The 27,646-nt window shown below is 53.5% G+C and overlaps 1 protein-coding gene across 1 annotated transcript in view; it reads left to right on the forward strand.

Moving 5' to 3' along the window:
* Positions 1 to 231: 231 nt before the first annotated feature.
* Positions 232 to 27,646, forward strand: part of PLXNA2 (plexin A2) — a 197,483-nt gene continuing 170,068 nt past the window's right edge. The window contains exons 1-2 of the mRNA XM_081121199.1: positions 232 to 637; positions 24,436 to 25,703. Of these exons, the coding sequence (XP_080977325.1) occupies positions 24,471 to 25,703 (1,233 nt within the window). The 5' untranslated portion in view covers positions 232 to 637; positions 24,436 to 24,470. The remainder of the gene's footprint in view (positions 638 to 24,435; positions 25,704 to 27,646) is intronic.

Genomic DNA, 27,646 nt, shown 5'->3' on the forward strand with positions numbered 1-27,646 from the left:
CCGGCACCGCCGCCGCGGGAGCCGAGCTGCGGGAGGAGCGGCGTCCTCGCCGGCCGGGCGCAGTCGCCGGGAATCCTTCGGCCCGGAGGGCGCGCGATCGGCAGGGAGCCCCCGCCCGCCGCGGGGCGCGAGCCGGAGCCCTGCCCGCGGGCGGAGAGCGCCCGGCTCGCGGAGGAAACGGGCTGCGCGCGGACCGGGAGGGCAGGGAAGGGAAGGGAAGGAAGCGCCGAGATTGCTGATGTCAGAGGAGCCCGGAAAGTCGCGCTGGAAAAACCTGAAGACGGCGGGGGCTCCGCTGCTTCCCGGGGACAGACGCCGCCGCCCGCCGCCGCACGCCCCCGCCGTGCCCCCCGGGGCTCCCCGAGAGCAGGCGACGGGCGCCCGGCGGGGCCGCTGCGGGGCGCCGGGGCACGGAGGGGCGCGCGGGCCGGCGGCCGAGGGGCCACTTCAGGAATACAGATAAGTGGCCGGCGGCTTGGCGTGGATTTTAATGAATTGGGGCTCCGTGTGGATGGGGTCCTCCCGCTGACTGCGAGCCGCGGCCCGCCGGAGGGGCAGCGCGCCGCCCTGCGCGCCGAGTCGGCGGCCGGCGCGGACGGACCGGAGACGCAAGGACAGACGGACGTCGCGGAGCCGGGTAAGCGGCGCTCGAGTCGCCGGCGCCCTCGGGCCTCTCCCCCGACACCCGCACTCCCCGCGGCGCCTCCTCCGGGGCCCGGGCCCCCGGCTCGCGGGCTCGGCTGCGACGGGCGAGTCCCCGCGCGGGCTCGGCCACTTTGGCGAGCGGGCACTCGGCGCCCCTGCGCGCCTGGGCTGCCCCGCCCGCCGCCCGCCGCCCTGCCACCGGCTGCCCGGCCGCGGAGCCCTGGGGCGCGCCTCCCCGCGCACCTGCCGGCGCCCTGCGGCTTTGGGGAGCCCGGGGGCGGCGGGGCTGTCCCGGGAGCCGGCGCGAGCCGGTGGCGCGAGCCGGAGAGCCCGAGGCCACTACGGCCGGGCTCGATTGGGGGCGTTCACTCCCGTGCCCGAGTCCCTGGCGGCCGCGGGCTGGCCCTGCGATCCGGGGACTTGGGCATGGAAGAGGCGTGGTGCGCGGGCTCCGCAGGCTCAGGGCGCAGCCAGGGCGCCGAGCGGGCAGAGGCGCCCGTGGCCCCCGTGCGCCCTCGGGGTGCACCCCAGCAGCACCTTCCGCGGGGCTGAGCCGCGGGAGAGGGCTGGGAACCGAAGCAGATCCTTGCCCGGGGTCCAGGGGCTCCTCCACGCGAGCCTTCTTGCCCCACCCCACAAGTGCTGTAGGGATCTTAGAAAATTCTAGCTCCTTTGATCCATCCCACAGGTAGTCTCCATAAATGTTAGTCCTGGGCTGCATGGCCAAAGACAGAGTCACCAAAAAACTGTCATTTCAGGTCCCAGACAGATGTCCACCTATTTGGCATGACCCTTGCCCTAGGAGGAACTATCTACTCAAACTCAGGTCCTGAGGGGTAGAGATAATAGGGGGTGGGCAAAAGACTTGGGGTTCTAGGTCAGTTAAAAGCCTACAAGGAGAGCCCCCTGAGGTAGGCAGTGGAAATACGGCCAGGTCTCCTGCAGGGGTCTAGTGACAGGCCAGCAGTGGCTATGGAAGGGACATAGGACATGACCAGTCTGAGGGACTGTGGCTGCCAGCTGGAGCTTGGCAGTGGCTGGAGGTGGGGGGCAGTAGTTTGTAGGAACCTGCAGAAATTTGGGGACCCATTCATTCTCTTCCTTGACTTCTCCAGTGCAGTGAATAAGATTTATGAGTATTTACATTTGGGGAGTAGAGTCAGGTTCAGCAATCCCGGTCCTGGGATGATAGCAGCCCCCCCCGCCCCCCCTCTGGGCTTCTTTCTCAGATCTTGAAACTTCCCTCTTCCCCCTGGGCAGGCTATGAATTCTGGGGCCTCCAACAGAGTGACAGAGGCAGGGGAAGAGATGGCTCTGGCAGGAGGAATCCAGCTATTCCTGCTAGAAACGCACAAGTTTTGTGCACTCACCCCAGAAGGCGCCTGGAGTTTCTAGCAGCCCTCTCTCCTCGGGCCTTCTGGCTAGAAGAGAGAAGAATTCATTAACTTGCCCCTCACCTCACAAAGCACCAGTTGAACTAATTACCTGTGATCTCTCCTCCTCGGCCTGGGGAAATGGGGGTGGGGGAGTGAGGAGAGAGGAGAGGGAACCAGGGAAACTGAGAGAGCATCTGTCAGGATACCCCCGCCAGGTTGTTCTTTGCCCTTCTTCCACCTGGTGTCTCGTCTCTGCCTTTCACCCCAACCCTTCCTCATCCCTGAACTTGCCCTCACTGCCAGCGTTACCTAAAGGGACCGTTCCCTTCCGTCCCCCAGCTGGCCCTCTCAGGGTCCCACTGATAAGGGGGGGACAGTGCAGTCTGCCCTCTCTGCTCCCTCACTGTCTTCTGCAAATTGCATTAGGATGGGGCAAACTGGCTTGCAAAGCAGTTAAATGGAAATGACATTTGGAGTGAGGTGCAGTGGAGAGGGTGCTGAGGAACAGCAAGATTCGACCTGGTCAAGTATCAGAAGGTCTCCTCTGCCCAGGGACCTCAAGTCTGGCGAGGGACTCCCACCTGGGCTTCTCCTTTGACAGGCCTTAAGGATAAAGGTCTCTCACAGCCTGGAGCAGGGCAGGGGGGCTGGCTGGCCTTTCAGCCCAAGTCTAAATGAATAGTAATCGGTGGTGTTGCATGTCCATTGCCTAAAAGAAACCATGTCATTACAAGGCTGGTGGCCCCCTTTCAGAGCTGGCCTGAATACCTGCCCCTGTCCCCAAAGTGCCAGGGACCATCCACCCTCCAACCCTCTTGACCATCCAAAGCTGCAGGTGTGGGAAATGTAAAAGTTCACCATCCGTTTTACTGGAGCCTGTGTTTAAAACGAGGTTACAAAGAAAACCCTGAAAGAACAGCTCCTTCTCTCTTTGGTCTCTTTTCCATCTACAAACACTTCTGATGATTCCGTTAATCTTTATTTCATGGGCATGTTACAAGGAAACCCACACTCGAGCGGGAGGGAAAACCGGTGACACAGTTAAATATACAGAGCAGCAGCTGGGAGCAGCCCGAACCCGCCTGCTCAGGTGCTATGAAATATTTATGGTTCTGGAGTTGTCACTGTTTGGGGGTTTTATAGTCTCTCTCCTGCCTCCTTTGCTATGGCTGCCTCCTCAAGAATAGGGGGCTTGGGGTGGGGGAGACTATTCCTGTCTCCAGCAGCAACAGACCCCAGCCCCAGCTGTCTCCTGTGTTGCCACACAGCTGTCCCCACACACACAGACTGGGGCCCAATATACTTCTGTCCATCATGGCAAACGGAGAGGCAAGGAGCTCCAAGCCAAGCCCCTAACCCCCACCCCCATTCTGATCATAAAGAGACTGGAGCATTGTGTTACAGTCTGTTAACTACAAATAATTCAGGACTGTCCACAGGGAAACACAGAAACAGGCTTTGAGGGGCTGTAGTTTTATAGCTCATGTGCACCCCTCCCATCACTACCACCCTCGCCCAGGGGCAGTCTGTTATCAATTCATTATATGGGAATATGCTATTTCTCCCCTGCACATATGCTCAGTTCAAACAATGATGAATGGAACCAATTCCCTTATGGGAAACAGTTTTTTCACTTAGTTACAAAGATTTCATGCCTGATTAGAGTAAATGAGGGTGGGTGTGTGTCCACTTCTTTTCTGGTCATTTCTAAAGGTGAGCCCTGTGGAGATAGAGAGAAAAGCAGTTCTTCCCAGGGGTCAAACAGCTGGTCCCAAGAGAGGGCTAGATGGTCAGAAGTGGACCCCCCTTTCTCCTGGGGGGTCCATTCCCTGGCACGGGGCATATGGAACTTCTTTATCTAGCTCCACACTGTTCCATCTGGAACTGAGGGCAGAAATAGAGGCGAGAAAGTTCTTTGTTGGGGAGCAGGGTCCCTACTGGGCACGAGTATAAAGAAAGGAGGGAGAGAGAAGGGGAGAGCTGAAAAGGCTTAGACCTGAGCAGTGCAAAAGTCTCCTGCTCTCACAGTTGGTTAACCATTAACCTCCTGCCCTGCCCTGGCCATATCTCCTGCTTGGCTGGGGACATCTCTCAGAAACCCAGAGGACCAGCAGGTGTTCGCCATGTCCCTCTCTCGCCCCAGCAGGATACTCACTCTGTCTCCCCTTTCCAACTTCAGCCCCAGGCTCAGTCTTGGCCCCCACTTACCCCTCTCTCTCCCTCTTCCCTGGCACTGGCACCCCCTTCCCACCCCCTGCCAGCTGTCCCTTTACCGGGGGATTGCCAGTTGTCTGCATGGCAAGATACGTGTCAGGAGCCAGGAAGCAAGCAGCAGGATGGGGAGAATTCGGAGCTGGTTTCACACCGGACTCCAGAGCAGGTTCTAGACCACCTCAAACCTATGTATCAACCCAAGACACCCAGGTTTGCTTGGGAGATGGGGGTGGGGAAGGGAGTTTTTGCCAGGTTCCAATCTCTTCCAGGAACACTCAATCTTCCTAGTGCTTTTCACAGTAGATCTGGCTTATGGGTCCCTGTTTTGGCTTCTGAGATTAGGCCATTTGATCAGAGGCCTTGTCAAAGCATGTCCTGCTCCTCAGACCTGGTGTCCACAACAAACCAGCAGATGGACCAGAGATGCAGACCGCAATGCAGGAGCCAGGGCGCACACGGAAGACCCAAGTCCAGATGTAGAAACAGTCACAGATAAGCGGAGAGAAGCAGGGTGACAGAAAGGGAAGACAAAGACACAGAGACTGGCAGTGTGAATGGGGCAGAAACTGCTGAGAGTGGAAGCAGAAAGCAAGTGGGAAAGACACTTCCAGGCAGAAGGGAGGTGGAGGTGGGGGGCTTTTCAAGCTTCCCGGGCAATAGCAGGTCATCTCCACTAGAGGGGGCTCTTGAAAACCAGGCTTGGCTCTAGACAGTGGTGTTTGTGATTTTTTTTTTTTTTTTTTTGGCCATTTCTTTTTTTTAAAGACAAGAGCAAAATAGAGATATATTAGAAACTACCAGCTGTCACTACCCAGAGACCACAACTGGTAGAGTCCTATTGCCGGTGGGACCTCTGGAACCCTGTCTGGTTGTAGGGGGGTGGGAGAGGCGCCTGCAGCATTAAGCAGGGCGCCCCAGGGTGGTGCGCAGCGCAGGCGAGAGGCCTGTCCCGACAGGATGCCTCGGGTGTGGGGCAGGGAGGAGGGCTCCTTCTCAAGTTAGCAGGCAGTCCGGTCTGGTGTGCAGGCTGGCCCTCCAAGAGGCTCTTGCCTCTCTTTATCAGCAATAAAAGTTTTTGGCCCATCCCCAAGGTGCCTTCACATGCCTTGCCTTCTGCCAACTCCCGAAATGAGGACTTTCGAAACCCTCCCAGGTGGTGGCACAAGCGCTTCTGAGGAGACTGTTTTAAAAAGACCTTTCAGGAACTGAAGGCATGTCAACCTTGTAGCTCTGATTTAATCTCTGTCTCCATTCTCTCTGTGGGAGCCTTTCTGTGAATTATAATTCCCCCTTTCATTCCAGCGCAGGACAATACGCTGAGGCTTTTCTCATCTGGGAGATAATAACTGTCTAAGGGGGGCGTGGAAAAGCATGGGTGTTGTGGGGCGGCCAGAGGGCCAGAGAGCAGCATCTCCTCAGATCTGATACCAACCCCTGATATTTCATCTGGGCTTCCCTGTGGCTCACATTTACCTGGGGTCAAGGGGGGGCAGGGAAGGGAGGAGAGAGGAAAGAAAAACAAGCTAAATGTGCTGTGTTATGAAAGTTTAATCCTGCTTTTCCTTGGCTAAGATTATGAGAGATAAAAGGCAGTGGAGTTGCCCTTAGAAAGTTCAGCTGTCTTTGAGGAGGAAGAGGGGGAGGGATCCTGGGGTTCAGGTCGAATGGCCCGTGCAGGGGCCTCTCTGCCCTGTGCGCCCAGCCTGCAGGTCCTCTGACCGGCTCCCCAGGGCTGCCCTGCACTGTCCAGGAATTAAACTCAGGCACTTCCTCGGTTTGTTTTTAAACAGCCTCCCTCTCACCTTCGTTTGGAGATGGAGGGATAGAGGAAATGAACATCCGCCCCCACTTTAAGCCTCACATTTGAGATGAGCGCCACACTTCTGGCCCTTGCAGCAAACAGAAGGCACTGAAAGCAGGAATGGCGCCCCATTTCCGTTTGAACAAGTAGAAATCGGTCACTCATGGGGTGCTAGGCATGAAGTAGCACCTAGTACAAAATGAAAATGGGGGAGGAGAAGTACCTAAGCCGGGTGCCCCCAGAGAACCTTAATATGAGGCAGAAGGGAGTTAACAGAGCACTGGGGACTCAGGAAGTGAAAGAGCAGAAGCTTCTGGAAGCTCTTGCTCTAGGCCATGGAAGGCGCCTTGGAGGGGAGCCAGAACCTTCTAGTGCTGATAAAGGCCAGGGGAGAGACTCAGGTGCCTGGGAACTTCACAGGTTCCGGTGGGAATGACTAACCTGCTCATTCCTCAGCCTCTAAGAACTGCCCCTGAGCAGTTTCCCCTCTCATTCTCCTGCAGATTATAAACGGCCAGCCCTGGGGTTGTTTTCTATTAGTCAACATCCTAGAGCGAGACCTCCAGCCCCGCTCCCTTGGGTCTCACATTGTATTCTATGTCAACTGCATCCCTTTCCGGCCCCTGGCTGGCCGTGCTGTTCATCAGGAAGTGTTATCACTCATCTGTGGTCACATATCCCTGTGCAGAAGCCTGCTGCTAACTCACCCTCTCTTATCTGAATGAACTCACTGAGTGGATCCCGCTGGAGAGAAAAATTCAGATTTTTACCTGACCCCTGGCTAAACAGAGAGCCCACTTCCGCGGCCACCTCTGCCATCTGCTACCTGGAGGAGGCACCATCCAAGTTTCTGTGCAGGAGGAAGGCAGAGACGGATGCGATGCGCGGAGGGAGGTTGGGGGAGGCAGACGTCAACTCAGTTTAAAACCTGTCTCTGATTTTATAATGGAAGGTAGTGCTCTCCTTACTTACTCCTCGAAATATTCAAATCGAGTCTGGGGTCAGGGAGATCCCAGTATTGGGATGGACAGAGCCAGGGGCTGTGTTGGGCTTTAAGAGGCCTTTGAAACCCTTGAAAGTTTTTGCTTTGTAGAAATATGTGGAGATATATATCTCTGAAGAGTAGCTTATGACCCCATCCACTCAAAATGTAAAGAGCCAGCACACTCTCCTCTACCCCCCAGTTTCTGCTTCCTGCTCTGATGGTTGAAATGGGGTCTTCAGACCAGGAACTGAGACCCATCTCCATCTCCATCCACAGGGGTGGATGACTCACTCTCAGAGTAAAGAGGGGAAATCCAGGCCTGGCTCAGAATGCCAGAGGAACCCAGCCATTGTAATTGCTCTGCAACTCTGGGCAAGTCACTAGCCCTCTCTGATTAGGAGGCAAGACAGAGGGCACCTCCCTTTAAGGGAGAGAGGGTGGAAAGTTCAGGAGGAGAGGAAGGGGTGGGAAAGCTACCCAGCCTGCCCTGAAGGGCAGGAGGGTGCCCCCCCCCCCCAAGTGGCAAGAGGGGATGTTGCAGCTTTGAAGTGCTTCCCTGCTTCATAAAAACCAGAGGCCTGGCTGGGCTGAGTAAATATTACGTTGGCCTCTGACCTCCCACCTCCCCTGACTGCTCCCCCAGCTTCCCAGTTCTTTCTCCTGAGTAACAAAGACACCCGAGGGAGAAGAGCTTGTTTTCTGGACTTGGGAGTCCTCAGGGGGAGTCCAGCCCAAAGCCAGGCAGGACCTAGTGGCCCCTGTTTCACATTGGCCGGTGGCAGTGTTTTCCAGGAGTGAGGTGGTCAGATTTCACAGCCCCCTGACAAGACTGACCCTCACCCTTGCCCCAGCTGCCTGGACCATCCGGCAAAGTCCCTTGACTCTCTGTGGAGTTAAAACCACACCACTAGGGTTTCTGTTAGGCAAACAGCCCCCTGAGGTTCATCCAGAAATTAAGAAAATTCAAGTCTGCCACCCACTCTGAGGGGCCCAGGACCCAGCTGTGAGAGGCTTAGAGAAAAGGGTGGGACCAGCCTGTGAAGCCAGGAAGCTGCACCTTCCCCCTGGCGCTGGAGGTTCGGGTCCCACTGAGGGGGTCAGGACAGATGGCCAGGAAGAGCCTGGTGTCAGAGCAGGGTCCTAATACCCCAGAACAAAGGGCCTGCCTTCACACTTCAGCTCTTCCTTCTTCCTGAAACATTTCTCACCTTCCCACCATTTGCACCCTGGTCCTGGGAGGGTGACAGAGCCACTAGACACTCAGGGAGAGCTGGCTCCGGCCCTGTACCCGGCACCTCAGTTTCTCCATTTGTATGGAGGGAATGACTGCTTTGCAGTCTCCCCAGGGGCCCTCACGTGCCTTTGTATCTGGAGCCAGGCATAGCAAGATAGTTAGGGATTTGGAAAAAGGGTAGTTGTTGCAAACGTGCAAAACTCTTCTAAAATTGAGAGCAGGAATACAGCCAAGCTAGGGACAGTTTCTTCTCTTTCTCTGAATTTGTTTGGAACTTTCTGAGAAAGATAAGATTTTATTTAAAGAAGATCTGTGTGCTGAAGGTTTTTATAGATAAAAATAGATAAAAGGCTGAAGACTCAATGGAGGCTGGAAACTGAGAGGGAGGCCACTGGTACGTGGCTCGTGGTTAGCATTTTTTTAAATCCTCACACGAGGAAGCATTTTTATTGATTTTTAGAGAGAGAGGAAGGGAAAAAGAGAGGAAGAGAAAGAGAGAGAGAGGGAAACATCCATGTGAGAGAGAAACATCAATCGGTTGCCTCTCATAGTGCTTCGACTGCTCCAACCATCTGAGCCACCTGGCCAGGGCATTTAACCAATGGGGCTGGAATCTGAATTCTGAATTTGCTACCCTTGAGGTTTTGGTGCCTTCAGGTCTAAGAGTAGGATGAATGAAACTGTCATAGAATTGGTAAGGTGGCATTTTTCTGGAAATCCACCTCCCATGGCAGGGGAGGGGACAGATCTCTGCCTGGCTGCCTGTAATAGGCTTACATCTTTCTGCAATCAGAGCTCCTCAGAGTGTGGCTATGGATGGGGCAGATGTAGCATGAAAAACTAACAGGAGCTAGGTCCCAGAGCCCAAGCTGGACCCTGGGGCTCAGGAATTAGATCCTCAGCCAGCAGAACGTAGCAGGAGGTCTGGGAGACACATCAGCTGTCTTCTCCTAGCCCAAGAAGCTCCCCACCGCCCTCCCAGCTAGAGCACAAGAGCCTGTCCCTTGCTGGAAAGTGCAGAGCGTGGGAAGGTGGCTCTCAGAGGAGAGAGCCCTGTGCATTCGGAGTACTGCCCAAGAGCCAGCTGTGGAAAATGAGTGTGCCAGGTGCCTTCATTTTCTTTTCTAAAATATTATTTAAAAACCAGTTTGAGCCCTAGCTGCTTTGGCTCAGGGTTAGAGCGTTGGCTTGCGGACTGAAGGGTCCTGGGTTTGATTCTGGCCAAGGGCACGTACCTCAGTTGCAGGCTTGATCTCCGACCCCATCAAGGCATGTGAGGGAGGCAACCGATTGATGTGTCTCTCTCACATTGATGTTTCTTTCTCTCTGACTCTCTCCCTTCCACTGTCTCTGAAAAGCAATGGAAAAAATATCCCCGGGTGAGAATTAGAAAACAAACAAAAAACCAGTTGAATTACACAGGAAATAGGTGTTCTGTGTAGAATACTTGGGGAAGATATTTCTGAGTATTGCGTAGCAACTTTTACCCAGGCCCACATAGTAGATGCGAAACCCAAGTCCATACTGGGGGAGTGGATTGTCCTGAGTCACATGGCGAGTGGCCAGGCACTGCTCATTTCCAGCAGGTTTATTTGCCCCAGCCTAGCCCTCTTGACCTGCCCACTGAGCAGCCACCTTCCCTTTCCAGTCTCTCCTTCCCGACCTTGTGTCCAGAGACCTATCTTGTGGTGGAGCAGGCAGGCACCTCGCAGTGAAGTGGTTTTCCCGGAGAACGGACCCCTCCCTTCTCTGCCAGTCTGCTGGCCCTTAGGACACACTGACTGCCCCTCCACAGCCCTGGGCAGTGTGGTGTAGGAAGGGCCCCATCTCTTAAATAGCCCCAACCAGCTTTCCCCACCCCGTGCACAGCAAGCCTTGCTGTTTGCACAGTCAATGGCTCTGGCAAGGCCAAGCCACCCCTCCCTTCACGAGAGGCACTGTGGGCACTGTTTGTGTTTCGGTCTCTATAGACTCAGCATTCAAACTTGAAGAGGCCGAGACAATGACCCCAGCAGCTGCCTGCAGACTGCCGGCTGGGAGGCTGCCTGGCGTGTTGGGCCAGCCAGGGTTTGTGCCCCACGCACCTGGGAGCGTTCTCAGGCAGCCAGGCCCCACCCAGAGGGAATGAGGGGAGAACTGGGATGCAGAGGGCCTGGCCGAGGCCACCAAGTTGGCTTTTGCCTGTAACCCCAGCTTCCTTGGCCAAGCTTTCCACCAGCTGTGTAGTCCCTGAGGCCTGGGGGAAAGAGTAGGGTCCTGGCTCCTGAGGAAGCAGCCATATCTGGCCTGAGGACAGGAAGAGAGAGAGCACTGGTCCAGGTAGAGAAAAACAGGAAGCTTCCCCAGGAGCCCGCCCAGGCAGAAGGAGGGCATGGTGCTTGCAAGGAGATTGAACATAATTTCATGTGACTGAATAGATGTTTATTGAATACCTACTACGTGCCATGTATTATGGGAGGGAGGGAAGTCACCATGCTGGCTCTTGAGGATCTTACAGTGTGCCAAGGAAGGAAGGCTGGGTGTGCACACAAATAGTTGTCACACAAGTTAAATATAAGTACTGCAGGACAGAAGAGAGACTACCAGAGGCCTCCAAGCCAAGAAGGGGCTGTCTGGGAAGGGAACGAGCTCCACATCATTTGGAGAATTCAGGCAGACGCTGGAAGCTATGGACCAGGGCTCAAGAAGGGATTCCCCTGTGAGCAGAAAGGCTTAATATGCGATGGCTGAGATCCCCACCCACCTCCAGATCTAATCTTGAGTCTCCCTGTTGGCTGCTCAGTAAATTCAATGAAGAAAAAGTTGAGAAATGAAGTTGAATGTCAGATCCGCAGCAGCTGCTGGCCTTAATTCCATAGTAAACAGAGCTGGTTCTCACACCGTCACCCCCAGCACTCCCCTCAAAGCAGGGTGCCAGGAAGGCTAAGCTAGCCTGTGGTAAGCCCTGGTCTCCCCTGGAGCCAGAATTCTCCTAATCGCGTTAAAACGAGCACTCCCTCTGAGAGCGGGGGCAGGCCCCTCTGAGCCGAGACTTGGTCAGCTCTCCGCAGGCCTCTAACTTCTGATCATTGTCATAAACGGATGGGAGCAGCTGCTCACTCCAGTCTATTATCAGCTTGGTTGGAGACAGAGAAATTTAAATGACAGTAAGATGCTTAGCAAAGGAACGAAAGTCGGTGTTAAAAATAAAGAAAACAAGACAGCTTGTTTCATCGAAATAGAAGGGTTATTAAACAGCCCTGAATTAATCAGTGATCTGCCAGGGTTGGAAACTGAAGAGCAACAGGGCAGGGGAGCTGGGAGAACAGGAGTGGGGGAGAAAAGGGTGGCAGATAGGAGCCGCCTGTGCTCTGGGGCCTGCCGCAGATACTGTGGGAATGTCACAGTCTTCAGAGGGGCAGCAGGCAGCTAGTTTTCTGCTCCGCAGATAAAAGCAGGTTCGTCAGAAAGGGGACTGTGGTACCCCAGCCTCTCTCCCTGCAGAGTCTTGCTTCTGGACTCTTTCCATCTGCCACCACCTGAGCCACCCCTGGGGCCAACTCCAGTCCTCAGCCCTTCCCCAGCCCTCCTTCCACCAGCCAGGTCTGGATGGGAGCCAAATGGCATTCGGCGGATGGCCGAAGCTTCCAGTCCCAGGCCTTTTCTTCTTTCACAGGGGGTGCCCAAGAACCCAGCTCTGAGTGGAGCTCCTAATACCTTATCCCCATTCCCAAAGAGTGTAACCCTGAGTAGAGGCAGAGTCTTGCCTTGCTGGAGGCGAGAGCGATCTCTGGAGTAAGTGATCTCTCCTTGGAGATATCAGGTGGTGGCACCAACCACGCAGGCAACAGAGAAGTAGGGTGACATGTCTAACTCCAGGAGCCCACGTCCAAGTCCTAGTTCCACACCTGGGACCTTTGCCAAAATATTGCCCCTCTAATGCACCCGAGTCTTTCCACCTGTGAATAGTGCTGCTGACACTGCCCTGTCCCTCGCAGGTTGCGTGAGGGGTGCATACGTGAAATTCTCAGTGAACAGGAATAAAACTAGTCACTGCACAAATGCTAGTTTATGTTACAGTGGGGTCCCTTGGGGGCCTCGGAACAAGCCATCTGAGGAAAAGCTTTGCGGAGGGCATGGATGGGTCTGGGAGGAAAGCTGGCTTGCCCACACCTCGGCAGGAGTGGGGGTGGGGGCCGGGGCCACATGTCTGAGCGCTCATGAGCACCCATCCCACCGGGTGTGCAGCGGGCTGGATCTTGATTCAATCATTCCAGGAGCATTCGCTTTGCTCTTTGACCTCAGCATTCTTTCTCTTCAGCCTCCCTCCCTCCTGCGACCCTCCTGCGTCCCCCCTGGCTGTTTACCCTTTTCTAGACTCCTCTCTCACACCCCATTCATCACGGGGCCAGATTCCCACTCGGGGAGATCTTTTCATCTCTCTGCCCCAGGTCCCCCTGCTGCACTGGCCTGCCTGATCCCCCTGCGTTCCCTCCAGCACATTCTTCCCCCTGTGTCAGCCTCCAATAATTGCTCCCTTCACTTTCCCTAACAGTGGGGCTGGGATCCTAGACATCAGACTTGATAGAGCCTCAAGGGCCTCCGAAGTCTCTTCTGCGCTGCAGGCTCACCCAGGGGCCCATGCCACTCCCGGTGGTGCGGGTCCCCTGCCGGGTGTGCGTGCATCTCAGCACAGACAAGTCCCTTACGTGGACAGACCTCTGCCCCTGTGCCCGGAATGCCAGCCACCCTGCAGACTCCACATGGCCCTTTACCCAGCTCCACAGAACTTGTCCTGCTACAGTGTGTGACTGTGAGCCTGCCTGTTACTTCAGAGGGGCCGCTGACAGCTCGGGATCTTTCCTGCAAAGGCTCAGAGTTTCAGACAGAGAAAAATAATTGAAGGTGAAGGTGGGAAGGTACAGGGTGGGGGACTCAGCCTTGCTTAAGAAGCTTCCTCATAAAAAAAGGAGTTACAGCATTTTATTCCAAGGCTTGGCTGTCGGTTTAGAAAAGCACTGGAGAGAAGGAGAGGCAGGGAAAGATAGGGCAGGGGAATTTCATCCGACGTGCGGGCCAGACCCAGTGTGGGTAGAGCCCCAAGGAGGCCGAGCGCCAGCCCGAGAAACTGTTCTCAGCATCTCCTCCCCTTGTGGGAAGGCTTTCCTCTTTCCTCCTCTCCCTGCTCTTTCCTGCCAAGGGTTCCCGGCTGAATCACCAAGAGCAGAAGAATGGGGTAATCTGAACAGCGTGGGGCCAAAGGGACTAGGGAGAATGGCTCCTAGGGAGCAGCAGCACCCAGTTCCTCCTTAGCATCCCTAGGAGCTGGGAGCTGGGGCACCACGCTCCCCAGCACGGGAATCATCCCTCACCCCCTCACCTGGCTGAAATAGAGCCCTCGGCCTTCGTTGCCATCATACAGGGCGGCTGCCACTGCCAAGGAGACGATGCCCTTGAACAGTGTTTCTCCAAAAACAGAAATGCGAGGCATTTGGTGTTTATTCAGAGCTGCAGAGTTTACAAGAAACACTTTCACATCCATTATCTCAGTGGTTCTCGCCACAAACCTGCGAGGTGTCCTTTTCTAGCCGAGGAAGCTGAGGCTCCCCGAAAGGTTAAATAATAACATGTTCAAGGTCATCAAATTGGAAAGTGCAAGACTTGAGCCCAGGTTTGTCTCTGAAGCCCAACGTCTACTCTGTGCACCCACCGCCGGGCTGCGGGCACCGCACTGAGTCTGGCTTTGTAAATGAGCCCTGTTTTGAAAATTTCCTGGGGAGTGTCACCGCACCCCACTCTGCTCTTGACCACTTGGTGCTGTGGGCTGACCGTTTATTATTACATGCTTTTATGTGACCTACGATGTTACACGCTCTGTGGCTTTGGAGCTCTCCCGCCGAGGCTTTTCCCGCACAGGCCCTGTCTGCACCGGACAGGCTTCAAAGGCAGGGCTGGTACCGTCCCATCTTTCTCCCATCTCTCCGCCCAGCCAAGGATATTGCTCTCCAGCCAGTGAGTTCCAGAGGAACAATATGCAGGATCCTTCCAGAACAGTTCACCCCCTTCCTCCTTCACTTCCGCCAGAGGTCAGTTACGACAAATCGCCGAGCTGAGTGTAGTAGTTCAAACCGTGTCTCAGGTCAGGCCAGCAGTTAAGAAAAGGCAATGAGTAGCCCCGTCTCCCTTCCCCTCTGCTCCCCATGGTTCAAACCAGGCGAAAGGCACTGGGCTAGCCCAGCACGGGGTGCTGAAGAGCATGGGGTGTTGTCCCTACCCGCTAAGAGCCTCCAATGCAATGGGGAGATAGGACATAGTCACCTAACGTACGAGAGGCAACTCTGCAATGTAACATGTGCTAGGAACAGCAGTTTCTCATTGACTCTGAAGGAGATGTGGGTGATTGGGGTCGTGCAGGGCCTGGAGTTTTCAGGAGGCTTTAAAGGATGGATGGGGTTTGAATAGGCAAAACTGAAAGTGGAGATAGGTGTTTCAAGGAGAGGGGACCACAGAGGTGAAACCATGCAAGGTGTTCTGGGGACTCAACAAATGAACCAGTGTGTTGGGAGTGGAGTCATTCTGGGAGAGATGGGAAGGGAGGCAGAGAAAGACAGAAGAGCCAGCTTGGGAAGGACATGAACTTGGGTGCTTAGCAGTTCAGTCTTGAGTCTATCTGGGCAACAGAAGCTGCTTCCATGGGCAGATGTCACACTGGCCATGTGCCTGCCAAAGGTAGACAAGAAGACAGACACAAGAAATGAAGCAGTGCCAGGCACACCTGGTAGGGTATCCACAGCTGCCAATGGCTTCCACCAGGGTCGCTCCTAGCCGATCGTTCCTATGACAGTCTTACGTGCACCATTTTCAGGGAGGCAACACCAGACTTGCTGGTCGAGAGGCCCACCCTTTCCAACTTGGGAATCCTGACTTGTAGAAATGGACAGTGTTAAACAGTGTGCCTTGGTCTGGTACTAACGGCTGCTTTCCCTGACGGGAAGATGAAGTGGCATGGTGGCTGTGCTCTTTGCCCCTAGACGGCTCCAGGGACCCGCATGGGAGCCCCTGGAAGCAGAAAGGCAGGAGGGTCTGGGGACTTATGGAGGCCATTAAGTTTGTCTTCAAGAGGAGACAGACAAGGAGAGCTTCTGGAGAAAGTGAGTGAGGTGTGGGGCCAGTCCACTGCCTGGGAGCTGAGATGAATGCCTGGTGTTTTGTTTGAATTTTTTCTCCCCCCCTTATTTCCCTCCCTTCCCCTCCCACTGCTGTGAACTGGAGCTGTGTCTTTATTCTTTGAAAACATTACGGTGGTTAATGGGAGCATAATATGCCATTATGTGGAGTGACTGTAATTTATTTAACGATTTAGTTGGGCACTTTCTACCCTGTGGTCTGCTCTCCTGCCGTTTCTTCCTCAAACGCCCCGGCTCAGCCGTGGACAGTGAGGACGCGTGAGAAGGCAGGAGCTGCGTCTCTGGGCTCCCCGGAAAGGTCACTGGAATGTCTCTGAGAGGTGGCTGCCAGCTAGCAACCCTCTCGCCTCCAGACACCCCTGGATTCCACCTTGTAACACATAACTCGACCCACACCGCCCACACCCTCAGCCCTGCTACGTTACCAAAGTGGGAGCCTCAAGTTTTGACCTTTAAAATAAAGTACTTGCCAAGCCTTACTTAACATTCTAGTGAGCCTTTCCAGACCAGAGATAAGAGGGTTTGGCTGAAAAATAAATGCTGACTATCAAGGCAACGTGGAATCGTGGGGATAGCATGAGCTCCAGAAAGTTCTGTGTCGCAGCAGAATGATACTAGTCCAGTTACCCACCTTCCTGAGAGTCTGTTTTTCTATCTGTGAAATGGGGACAATAATTCCCATCTTGCAAGATAATCACAAAATGTTTCCTTGCGTTTGCAAAGAATCTTGCCCAGTGGGCCACGTAGCAGGTAGTGCGTAATATTCATTCTTTTTGTTATAGAAACTAGTGTGAGTCGCTGTTGTTCTGTTTCTCATGCTGTTAGGGTATGAGGTCTCCTAACATGAAATTGAACCGGACTTAGCAAAGCCACATACCCCCACTTTTATTCTTCAGCCTGATTTTGGAAGGAGCCTGGGCATTCCTTTTCCTGTTCTTTAATCCCATAATGCCTACCAGACAGCAACCCCCCTACTAAGATGGTTTAAGCAGGGTCTGGCTTAGAGTCGGGGGAGAAGTGGGGTGACCTTTCTGAGCCTTCCATAGCGCCCAGAGCAGGCTCACTCCCAGGGTCGGCTGCTCCTTGCCTCAGAGCCCTGCTAACCTGCAGACATTCTTCCTGCCCCAGGGTGAGGTAGCACGGTCAGGCCAGGCTGCCCTCCTCTGTGGCTGTTCTGTCCCCCACAGGTGGGTGAAGAGAGCGGAGCCCAGGGAAGGAGGAGGGGGCAGGGTGGCGGGGAAGGCAGCTGCTTGAAATTGATTGCTCTTGTAGTTTAGTTTATACCCTGGGCTCTCTCAGCGCTGCCCGGGTGGCGACCTTTAGATAATAAAGGGAATTCTGGGAGATTTCTGACAGGCCCATGACATATGGGGGAGGTCTGCGGGGTCAGGCATGTATCTCCCTGCTCCTGGCCCCAGGGTAATGAATCTTGTTTTGACTTTGCAAAGCCAGCGGGGCCAGTGCCCCCTCCCCTGCGCCACCCCTCCAGTGAGTGTGCGTCTTTGGAACCCTTCATAATTCAGGGAGACAACTCCAAACTTTTACAGCCTGTGAGAGGACAGAACAAACACTGGTAAGGCCCTGCGAGAGCCGGTGCGGTTTCCAGGGCTCCAGCAGAGCCCACTGGGAGTCTTGGGGGGGGGGAAAGTAACAGAAAACCCTTCCTAGCATGAAAAGGCCGTGGTCTGGGACAGGCGGGAGCAGGAGCTGGGGTGGGATTGGAGGGACATGGCTCCTTGAGAGTCACAAAATATCCCGTAAGGTTCTTGGGGTCTGGGAAGTGACACACTGACTCTTCTGGGCAGGAGCAAAGGAACAGGGCAGGGAAGACAGAAAGGCTAGAACCCCTCTGCAGGGCAAGCCGAAGCCTAATAGCACGGGGATAAAACCAGGAGAGGCAGAGCAAGCAGGTTCTCTGGGCCGCAGTGTTCATCTGGCGAAAGAGAAAGCCAGTGGTGCTGCCCTGGTCCTCACACAGACGGTGAGACATCTACCTCTCCAAGCGCCTTGGCCCCAAGGTGGCTCAGACCCAGGCCCTGGGCACAAGCATGCGTGCTAACACGTGCACGCACACCCCCCTTTCCTCTAAAAGAGCAGTCCCTGAGCCAAGATGCTCGAGTGCGCTGTTCCCCCCTGCTCTGCTAGTCTGCCGGGGCTGTTGTAACCCAGAACCACGGGCGGGTGGCTTACATAACGGAAATGTATTGTCCACAGTTCTGAAGGCAAGAAGTCAGGGTGTCAGCAGGGTGGGCTCCTCCTGAGGGCTGGGGGGAGGGATCTGTCGCAGCCTCCATCCTTGGCTTGGAGGTGCCATCTTCTCCCTGCGTCTCTTCACATCTTCTTCCCTCTGTGACTCTGTCTCTGTGTCCAAATTTCCTTTTTTATAAGGACAATAGTCATTTGCATTACAGCCCACCCTGGTGACCTCATTTTAACTTGATTTCCTCTTTAAAAACCCTATTTCCAAATGCAGTCGTATTCTGAGGTACTGGGGGTTAGGGCTTGCACACTGGAATTTGGGGGAGCACAATTCAGCCCGTAACACCTGCCATCCTCCCTTTCTTGCCAACACCTCTGCCCATCATGGAGGCTAAGAGGTGGAGTCCATCGCTGGCCTGGGCTCATGTGGGTTCAAGGGCCTGTTGCCAGAGCGGAGAGCCACACGCAGCTCCAGTCACCAGGCCCTCACTGCTGAGCAGGACTGTCAGGGCCTCCCGGAGTTTCCTTCTCTCTCTTACTGCTCGGTTATTGGAGATCAGATCTGGCTTCTCCGCCTATAAAAAGGATTGCATATAAAGACAAGCAGGGGGCCTCTCTTCTCACAGTGAGAGAAGGAGACTGGATAGAAATTGTCACAAGTTATGTTGACACACATGGGGGGGGGGCACGGTACCATCCGGTTCACCTTCTCTGGGAAAGATGCCAAGAGGGCCCGTGGGCAGAGGCCCGTTTTCCTCCCGTCTCCCCTCGCCTGCCTTCTCCCTCGCTCTGGGGCGTGGTATCGCCACTTAGCTTCGCATAACGGCGCAGAGTCTGGGGGAAAATGACATTCGATTAATGAAGCCAACGCAGCTGGTATGGCCGTGACATCTACACTGTTCCTTTGGTCCCCTTACTTTCTGTAGGAAATTCTCCCTCTCCCCACCCCACCTCCGTTTCCATTTAAATCGTGTGCATAAAATACGCTAATAACAATCTTGGTGTCTGTGCATGAGTGACAGCTGGAATAAGAAAAAGACTAATCGTACCTCCTGCAGCCCCGTCACATGGAGATTAAATGAGTCTCTCTCCCTCCCTCCCCCCTCGACGCCCCTCCCCCACTCTCTCCTCTCGCTCATGGTCTCTCCTCAGTGAGAATCTTGGGCATTTGAATAATAATATTATAGATGCCATCAGGGTGACAGTGGGGAAAAATCAGCTCAAACCCATGATTATTCCTTCAATCTAATAATTATTTAAATACCAGATAACTCCTTTCACTCTAATTGAGGCCTTTCAGCTGCCGGCATTTCCCTGGGGCCTTAGCGTTCGCCCTCTCGCTCACCTTGTGCTACTGACGTGCCTGGACTACCTCCGAGGTCCATGTTAGACAGGGACACTTGGAATGTTTGCATGTACAACCATGCAAATGACATTATGTCAAGTCCTTCGGGGTCATTCCACCCTCAGGGGACAATCTGGGGCCCCATAATCTCACATTTAGACATTTTATCCTCAAAGACATCTTAAAAGCAAAAGAAGCCTTCTGAAGTCATTGGGACCTGTCCCCTGCCTCTGGGTAAACTTATTCCTAGACAGCTGTCAGGAACATTCACGCTCAGAAAATTCCATAATCTCCTTGGCTCTCTGCCCCAGGGATCCTCTCCAGAATGGACGTTCCCCCTTAATATCTAACTTGAGTCCCTTCTGCTACAGTTCTAACTCTCTGGGGAGAAGAGGCTTCCTGTGCTTGGACTCCACTTGACTTGCCTGTGAGGCTGTCTATAACCCAGAGGGATGTGGTGCAGGACACCACAGCCCCCAAGCCACAGCAAGGTTCCGTTCCTGCATGTGGTGACTGCCTGGGCCTGCCTGGGCCTTCGAGTACATCCCAGTCCCAGTCCCAGGAGGTCATTCTCCCCAGCACAGAGGGAGTCGTTCTGAGAGCATCTCTTTCCCTCCCTCTGCTCCTTAATTCCACATGCACCTCTTTAGTTCTGCCCTGTGCACCACCTACCTGTCCAGGCCCCGAGCCAGGTTCACATCTGCCCATCACGGAGCCACCTCCATTAAAGGCACCTTCTTTCCCCAAACAGAGCAGGCGCGAGGCAGAACATAACTGACTTTCAGGACCCTTTTGCCTGTGACAAAGGCAGTGCTGGACTTTTTGCAGAGCTCTGATTGCAGCCTGTCTCTGACTCATTGGGGGTTACTTTGGGCAATTTGTTTCCTTTCCATAGGTTTTGGTTTCTTCATCTAAAAATAAGTCATGGATTGTAGTAACCTATCATGTCCTTCAACACTGGTCCTGACTCGCACTTTAAAGGTGCTACTGATTGGAAAGGAGAGCTGAGGGAGAGAATGGACCTCCCTCTGCCATAGGAGAGGGAGGAGGGTGGGTGAATTCCTAGTGCGGCCGCTCACCCCTCGGCCTCACAGCCCTCCTTGCCATGCTTACTGTTCTCTCACCATCTGTCTCCTCGAGATCCTGGCTGTGTGAGCCACTCAGTAGGTGCAGTCACAATACTAGGTACCTGTTACTGCTGTTGTTATGAAAAGTGTCCTAGCCAGGATGGTGCTGGTGACGGTGGTGGCACTGAAGGTGATGATAGTGATGATAGAACGGAGACAGTGCTGCTGGTGGAGCTACAGATGGCTCCAAGGGTGTGAGATCTACTATCATGAACTTTGACTCTGTTTGGCAAAATCTTATCCCGACTCTAGATCTTCTTCCTACCAGCTCCTTTTGCAATAAGAGGCCAGGTGAAAGCATGTGTGCCCGGGTTGCCTGGAAAAGGCCACAGAGCGAGTCGGCAGGGTGGAGAATCCTGCGCTGAGCTGAACTGGAAATGCCTGATTGTCATTTCCTCCCTGCTTTGCCACTGACGCCCGCAGCAGCTGATCAGGAAGGTATTAGATGCCTCCACTGGCTGCCACCAACACCTGCCTCCTGAATCCTGATCGGGGAGATGGTGTCATCAGGCCCTCCAGATAAAATATTTAGTGACATTTGCTTCCCAAATAGGCAAGCATGGCCTCTGCTTGGCATTGGGAGTGCTAGGAGTAAGATGTCCTGGGAAGCTCCACAGACAGGGCAAGGGTCCCAGAGCCACACGTCCTGGTTTGAGACTTGGGGTGAGGGAGAGGCAAGCTGGTAGGAGAACAGAGACTAGACAAGCTTTGGCTCTTGAGAATGCATGTGATGAAGTGACTTCACGAACTAGACAGAGAGAGAAGTGGTGGTAAAACGGAGGCATCATAAAGTGGAAACTCCTGAGGCTGACAATAGCAGAAAATTGAAGTTCGGAGAAAATGATAGGTGTGCGAAGTCATAGGCATATGTTTACTGGTTCCTACCAAATTGAGGATGAATAGTTTATTCTAGACAGATCACGGAATAGATGGAGGTGAAGAGCCGGAAATATTGACAAATAAATTACTACTAATAAAGACCAGTGTATTGTGAACACTTAAAATGGGCCAGACATTGTTCTAAGTGCTTTGTATGTATTAACTGACTTCACCATAATAATCCTACGAGGCAGATGCTGGTACTAATCCGATTTTATGTAGATAGTGAGATAGCATCACGGAATGGCTAAGGACCTTGACCAAGTTTACATAGCTATCCAAGCATAGAAGTTCAGAGTTAATGCATTTAACTATTGTGATACACGGCTTCTCATCAGAGGCCCAAAGGTGAATGCCCATCCCCCTTTCTCTGAACGTGGATAAGAGACTTGATCCTTGCAAGCTGGGCCTTGCTTTGCAGCAGCTACCTAATTACATCAGCCTTGGCATGGAGAGACAGAGACCCTCAGCTTGTTGTTGAAGTCAGTTGTCCTTGTGAAAGCCACACTCCTAAGGTAGAGTGTGAGCCTTCCTCGCCACCCCTGCTCTGCAGGAGACCATGCCACCTCTTGACTCCATTCTGCCAGTACCTGCTGCTCCCAGATGGGCGACCCTTGAGCCCCATGGAGTGAATTCACTTGGCTGGTCACCAAGAACAGTCTGCCTCAAAGTGGATGTTGATTGTGGAATAAGAGGAAAACAGGCCAACTGTAGTGGTCTTCTGAGAATTCCTACCTAACCAGCTTTATCAGGTAGGAGGGAAGGACCTCAGCAGTTATTTCAGCCACAGACTCTAGAAGCCTCAAGGTATTATTTCATCTTACAAACTGGCTAATGCAAACATCTTTTATTTTAAAATCAAGAAATAGGCTCAAGGAGATGCTAGACCAGTCTAAAGCCATATGACTCATGGCTAATACAGGTAGGATTTGAATAAAAAGTTCCCAAGTTCCCCCATGACTTCATGTCTTCTAGCCACCAGGCCAATGTTCCCATTCATAGTTCAATTCTCAGGATCCTGCACCTCCACCAACTTCCCTGCAGGCAGCAGAGACTTACGTTGGGACTTGTGCAATAGTATGACAGAGAAGATCACTTCAGAGCTATTCTCTTTCCTTTAACACATGCTTCCCAGTTTGAACCCCATCACTAGGTTGGGAGGAGCTAAGGATCAAAGTTCTACCCACAGTGTTCATTGCAATGGATAGGAAGAATCTGAGCAAGAAAGAAATCAGGAGCTCTGGCAGGATTCCTGAAGTGTGGTCTCCTGGGGAGGCTTTAATGAAAATAACAACTAGCAGAAGCTGAGCACTCACTGTGTGCCGGCCACCAGACTAAGAGTTTTCCCTGCATTATCTCATTTACTCTCATGACAAACACAGAGGTCGGCACTGCAATTATCCCCATTGTACCAGAAGGGGAGATGAGATTTGACTTGCCCAAGGTCCCAAATTTATTTCCAAACTCCTCTGAACAACAAAGCCACTCACTATTCAAACTGTGTCTCTGAGGGATGCTGAGTAGGGAGGTGAGATGGTTGATAACCTCACACTGTGTCCTTTGATATGATCTTTGCTACCAGCACCTTCTTCCTGTAGCGATGGGCTAAACATACATGTGCATTATGTTGTGTAGAAGGCAGGAGTGTGCTGTCTACCAGCTCAGTGTGAGTGTCTCAGAGAGTACTTTCTAGAAGGCAAACCCTTAGCGCAGCATGGTGACAGCTATTTTCCTCGCTGCCCTCCCCCAGCTGAGACGGGGACATGCCCGGAATGGCCCCCTGCAGCGCCCTGTCCAGCAGGGAATGTGAGGATTCTGTTATTTCCTTTTGCAGCTCCTCTTGAGGAATTCACGTCCTGCTACCGGCCCCAGGACATAGCTAAAAATAACCTCTGGGTTTCAAACCGAAAGCTGTCCGAGCCTTTGCCGGTGGGTGCGGGCGTGGGGCCGGAAGGGCTGAGCTGGAGTCCCTGAGGTCAGCCGGGGCCTCACGCTGCCGGTGCCTTCCTCTTTCCAAGGAAGCCTGGGCCTCGTGGGTCACCCAGGCCCCCGGCGGAGCCTGGTTGGAGGAGAGTAGTCAGGCGGGCCTGCCTCTGGCACTGCGAAGGCTGTTAGGCCCAAGACCCAAGCTTGGAGGGAAGGAAGAAGAGTTTCTAAAGAGATAGAGCAAAAACAGTGTGATTCCCAGGGTGGCGTCTGTTCTGATTCTAACCCAGTCCAGCCAGACTGGAGGGTGGGAGGAGACAGGACCCCGCTAAGCTGCCTTGGAGCCAGTTCTCCATCCTTGGCCGGGGTGTGTCCATTTCTGTCGCCTTGCTGCCCAGAATTGTCTGGACTTGTCTGAGAAAGGTGCCAGGCAATTTGTCCAGCTAGAGAAAAGATTTCTCTGCTAGAAGGCTTAACTTGCAGCCTCCTCCTAATGCTGCCCTTTCCCACACTAGTCAGGCGCAGCACTGTCAGAGTGATGGGATGGGCTCCTCTCTCTCACCTTGGCCCAGAAGCTCTCCACAGGAGCCCCACTTTGCTCCCTGGGCAGCTTCCTTGGAAAACAGAAGAGCTTTAGGGCCTGGGGGTCTGGAGGGAGGGGAAGGAACAAAGGAGTCAGGGCAAAAGACCCAGCTCATGTAGGGCAGGCTGAGGCCTGGGTTGACTTCATGGATCCTTAAATAATCTCGAGGCCCCAGAAGTAGCTAGAATGAGACTGACCCTCAACTTGCCTCCCTTTGCCCCTCCCCGCATTTTCCAAACCCAGAACTCTTGTCCAGGCGGCCGACGCTGTACTCAGATGTCCCTTCCCCCTTAGCAAGGAAGAGGCCCCCACCTGCAGAGAAGCAGAAGTTGAAGCAATGTCGCCAGGTCCTGGCAGCCCCCTCACTGGGTGGCAGTGACTGGTATCCTCTTGTCCCATAGAAGAGTGAGTGGGGGGTGTCTGCCCATCTCCCTGGGTCTGTTCAGGCTTCTGAATGGCACCCATGACAATCCCAGGCTAATTGGCCCCAGCATATCTCCATTGTCTAACAAGTTGGAACAGCTAACATCAGGGACTCTTCTTTCTAGAGACAACGAGGCTGAGGGGAGATTTCCACTTGACGGGGAGAGGACAGACGTGACGCCTGGGAGGGAAGACTGGCTTTAGTCCCAAGCCAGGCATCCACTGGTCGGGTGAACTTGAACAGTCTTTTAACCTCAGAGAGATAAAAATGATGTCTTAAGAGACCAGAAATAGAGATGCTTTATAAAGTAAAAGAAAGGATTTCACAGCGTAAAGGCTGGAGACCAAAATAGATAACAGGATTCCCTGAAAAGTCCAAGAAGGAGAAAGTATGTTAAAAATAGAAAAACTGAAATACAGGAGGAGGAGACTCCGAGCTAGCCAGGGCTGGGACTCCAGGTCAAGCAATGCGATTCACTCCTCTCAGGACCGGTTTTCCGTCTGTCTGACCTCCCTGCCTTGTGTTTTCCAGAACCATGTGAGGGCCAACCCCGGAGGGTGGCGTGGATGAGCGCTCAGAGGATCTGCCTCCTCTTGCTTGCCCCGCTCAGCATGGAACAGAGGAGGCCCTGGCCACGGGCCGCAGATGTTGACAGCTGGTCTGTGGTCTTGCTCTCAGTGGTCTGGGTGCTGCTGGCCCCCCCGGCAGCCAGCATGCCTCAGTTCAGCACCTTCCACTCTGAGAACCGAGACTGGACCTTCAACCACTTGACTGTCCACCGAGGGACCGGGGCAGTGTACGTCGGGGCCATTAACCGGGTCTACAAGCTCACGGGCAACCTGACCATCCAGGTGGCTCACAAGACTGGGCCGCTAGAGGACAACAAGTCCTGTTACCCGCCGCTCATTGTACAGCCCTGCAGCGAGGTGCTCACCCTCACCAACAACGTCAACAAGCTGCTGATCATCGACTACCCCGAGAACCGCCTGCTGGCCTGCGGGAGCCTCTACCAGGGGGTGTGCAAGCTGCTGCGGCTGGACGACCTCTTCATCTTGGTGGAGCCGTCCCACAAGAAGGAGCACTACCTGTCCAGCGTGAACAAGACGGGCACCATGTACGGAGTGATCGTGCGCTCCGACGGGCAGGACGGCAAGCTCTTCATCGGCACCGCCGTGGACGGCAAGCAGGATTACTTCCCCACCCTGTCCAGCAGGAAGCTGCCCCGGGACCCCGAGTCCTCTGCCATGCTCGACTACGAGCTGCACAGCGATTTTGTCTCTTCCCTCATCAAGATCCCCTCCGACACCCTGGCCCTGGTCTCCCACTTTGACATCTTCTACATCTACGGCTTCGCCAGTGGGGGTTTCGTCTACTTCCTCACTGTCCAGCCTGAGACCCCCGAGGGTGTGGCCATCAACTCGGCTGGAGACCTTTTCTATACCTCGCGCATCGTGAGGCTCTGCAAGAATGACCCCAAGTTCCACTCCTATGTGTCCCTGCCTTTTGGTTGCACTCGAGCTGGGGTGGAATACCGCCTCCTGCAGGCCGCTTACCTGGCCAAGCCCGGGGACTCCCTGGCCCAGGCCTTTAACATCAGCAGCCAGGATGACGTGCTCTTTGCCATCTTCTCCAAAGGGCAGAAGCAGTACCACCACCCGCCCGATGACTCTGCCCTCTGTGCCTTCCCCATCCGAGCCATCAACCTGCAGATCAAGGAGCGCCTGCAGTCCTGCTACCAGGGCGAGGGCAACCTGGAGCTCAACTGGCTGCTGGGGAAGGACGTCCAGTGCACCAAGGCGGTAAGGAGGCGCTCCCCTCGCTCTGCTCCTGATCTGGAGCTCGGGCTCCGACTGTCCGTCCTGTGCTCACTTGCACACCCTGCCCCCGACCACAAAGGGCCTGAAATGAGAGAGGTTTTCAGGTTCACGTTAGCAGGTGATAACCAATGACACAGAGTCTGACATATACCAGACACTCAGGGCATGTTTGTTGATCCATTGAGTCACTCCCAATACAGTTGACCCTTGGAGGTTGGGGCACCAATCCCCTGTGCAGATAAAAATCCACTTAGAACTTTTGACTTCCCAAAATCTTAATTAATAGCCTACTGTTGACTGGAAGCCTTACCCATATGTAAACAGTCGATTAGTACATATATCGTATGCTGTATGTATTACATACCGTATTCTTACAATAACGTAAGCTAGAGAAAAGAAATGGTATTAAGAAAGTCATAAGGAAGAGAAAATACATTTATAGTATTTATTGGGGGAAAAGCCGCGTGTAAGTAGGCCCGCACAGTTTGAACCCATGTAGTTCAAGGGTCAACAATACATACATATTGGTGCCTACACCACACCAGGTACTCCCAGTTTTGGCAGTGACCCACGCAGCGAAGCCCCCTACCCTCATGGAGCTTTCATTAGTGAGGCAAGACAAATAAATACATAAAATAAATAGCCTGTCCGATGGTGGTGATTGCTGTAGAGAAAACTAAAGCAGAGAAAGGGAAGAGGCAGTACCTGAAAGGGTTGATTCATTGAACAAGGGGCCTTTGCGCAAAGACTGAGGAAGGTAAAGAAGTGAGCCATGTGGGGATCTGGGGAAAACATTCTGGAGAGAGGGAGCAGCAAGGGCAGAGCATTCAGGGCATGCCTGGAGTGTGTGAGGACCAGCAAGGAGGACACTGCAGCTGGATCAGAGCAGGTGGGGGAGAGAATAGAAGATGAGGCAGTCAGAGGTAACACAGATCAGACGGCGTCTTTTCAGGGTCTTGTAGGCCACCGGGAGACCAAGTTGGAGTGTCCAGTAGGCAGGTGGGTATGGAAGAGAAGGGAGTTAAGCTTGACTGGTAGATTGCAAACTGGGGAAACATAATGGGGTGTCTGGGTGAAGGAAAAGAGGAGAGGAAAGGGAGCTCAGAATCCAGACCAGAAGACAGCAGAGACAAGAAAATCAGTTGCGAGCCACTGTCCTGTCAGAAGCTCAAGTTGCTGCCATCTAAGTGATCACCATGACCCACTCATCCATCATCCATCTGCCCACTCATCCCTTCATCCATCTATTCATCCATCTCTCCCATCTGTTACCTATCCACTGACCTATTCCTCCACCCATTTAAGAATAGAGTATTGAGGATCTTCTATGTGCCCAGCACTGTACCGGGCACTAGGGGTGCAAACATAAAAAGACATGATCACTACACTCACATATCTCATAATGTAGTGGGGAAGAGAGAAAGAGAGAGAAATATCTGGCAGTGTAATATAGTTTGGGCTTCAGAGACAAAGACCACAGTTCAAAGAACCTGTGCTGCTTCCTGGCTTCAGAAGGAGCTTAACTTCGATTTCTACATTATCATCTGTGAAATGGGAATGATCATGCCTACCTCATAGAATGAACAGGTGAGATAATATATGACCAGATTTTCACCATGCCTGTTCTGTTAGGTTTACCATTATTAGTTAACTGGTAAGCCATGTAACAAGTGTTAAGATAGATTCCTGTACAGAGTGCTTTGGACTCTGGATCTGCAGCCTGAGGAAGAATCTGTGACAAAGGGACCCATATGACTGCCTTCTGAGTACCCTAAATGGAAAGTGCCTGTTATTGAGACCAGAAACACTTCTTAAAGCAAGAAAATGGATCATACCTCTTTTATGCTTCTGGTCCCACTATCATTTGCCTGGTATGATAGGCTATTGGTTAAGACTATAGGCTTTGAAATACAACAGATTTGTAT

This window comes from Miniopterus schreibersii (genome assembly GCF_964146895.1).
Source record: "Miniopterus schreibersii genome assembly, chromosome: 19".
Classification (NCBI taxonomy): Eukaryota; Metazoa; Chordata; class Mammalia; order Chiroptera; family Miniopteridae; genus Miniopterus; species Miniopterus schreibersii.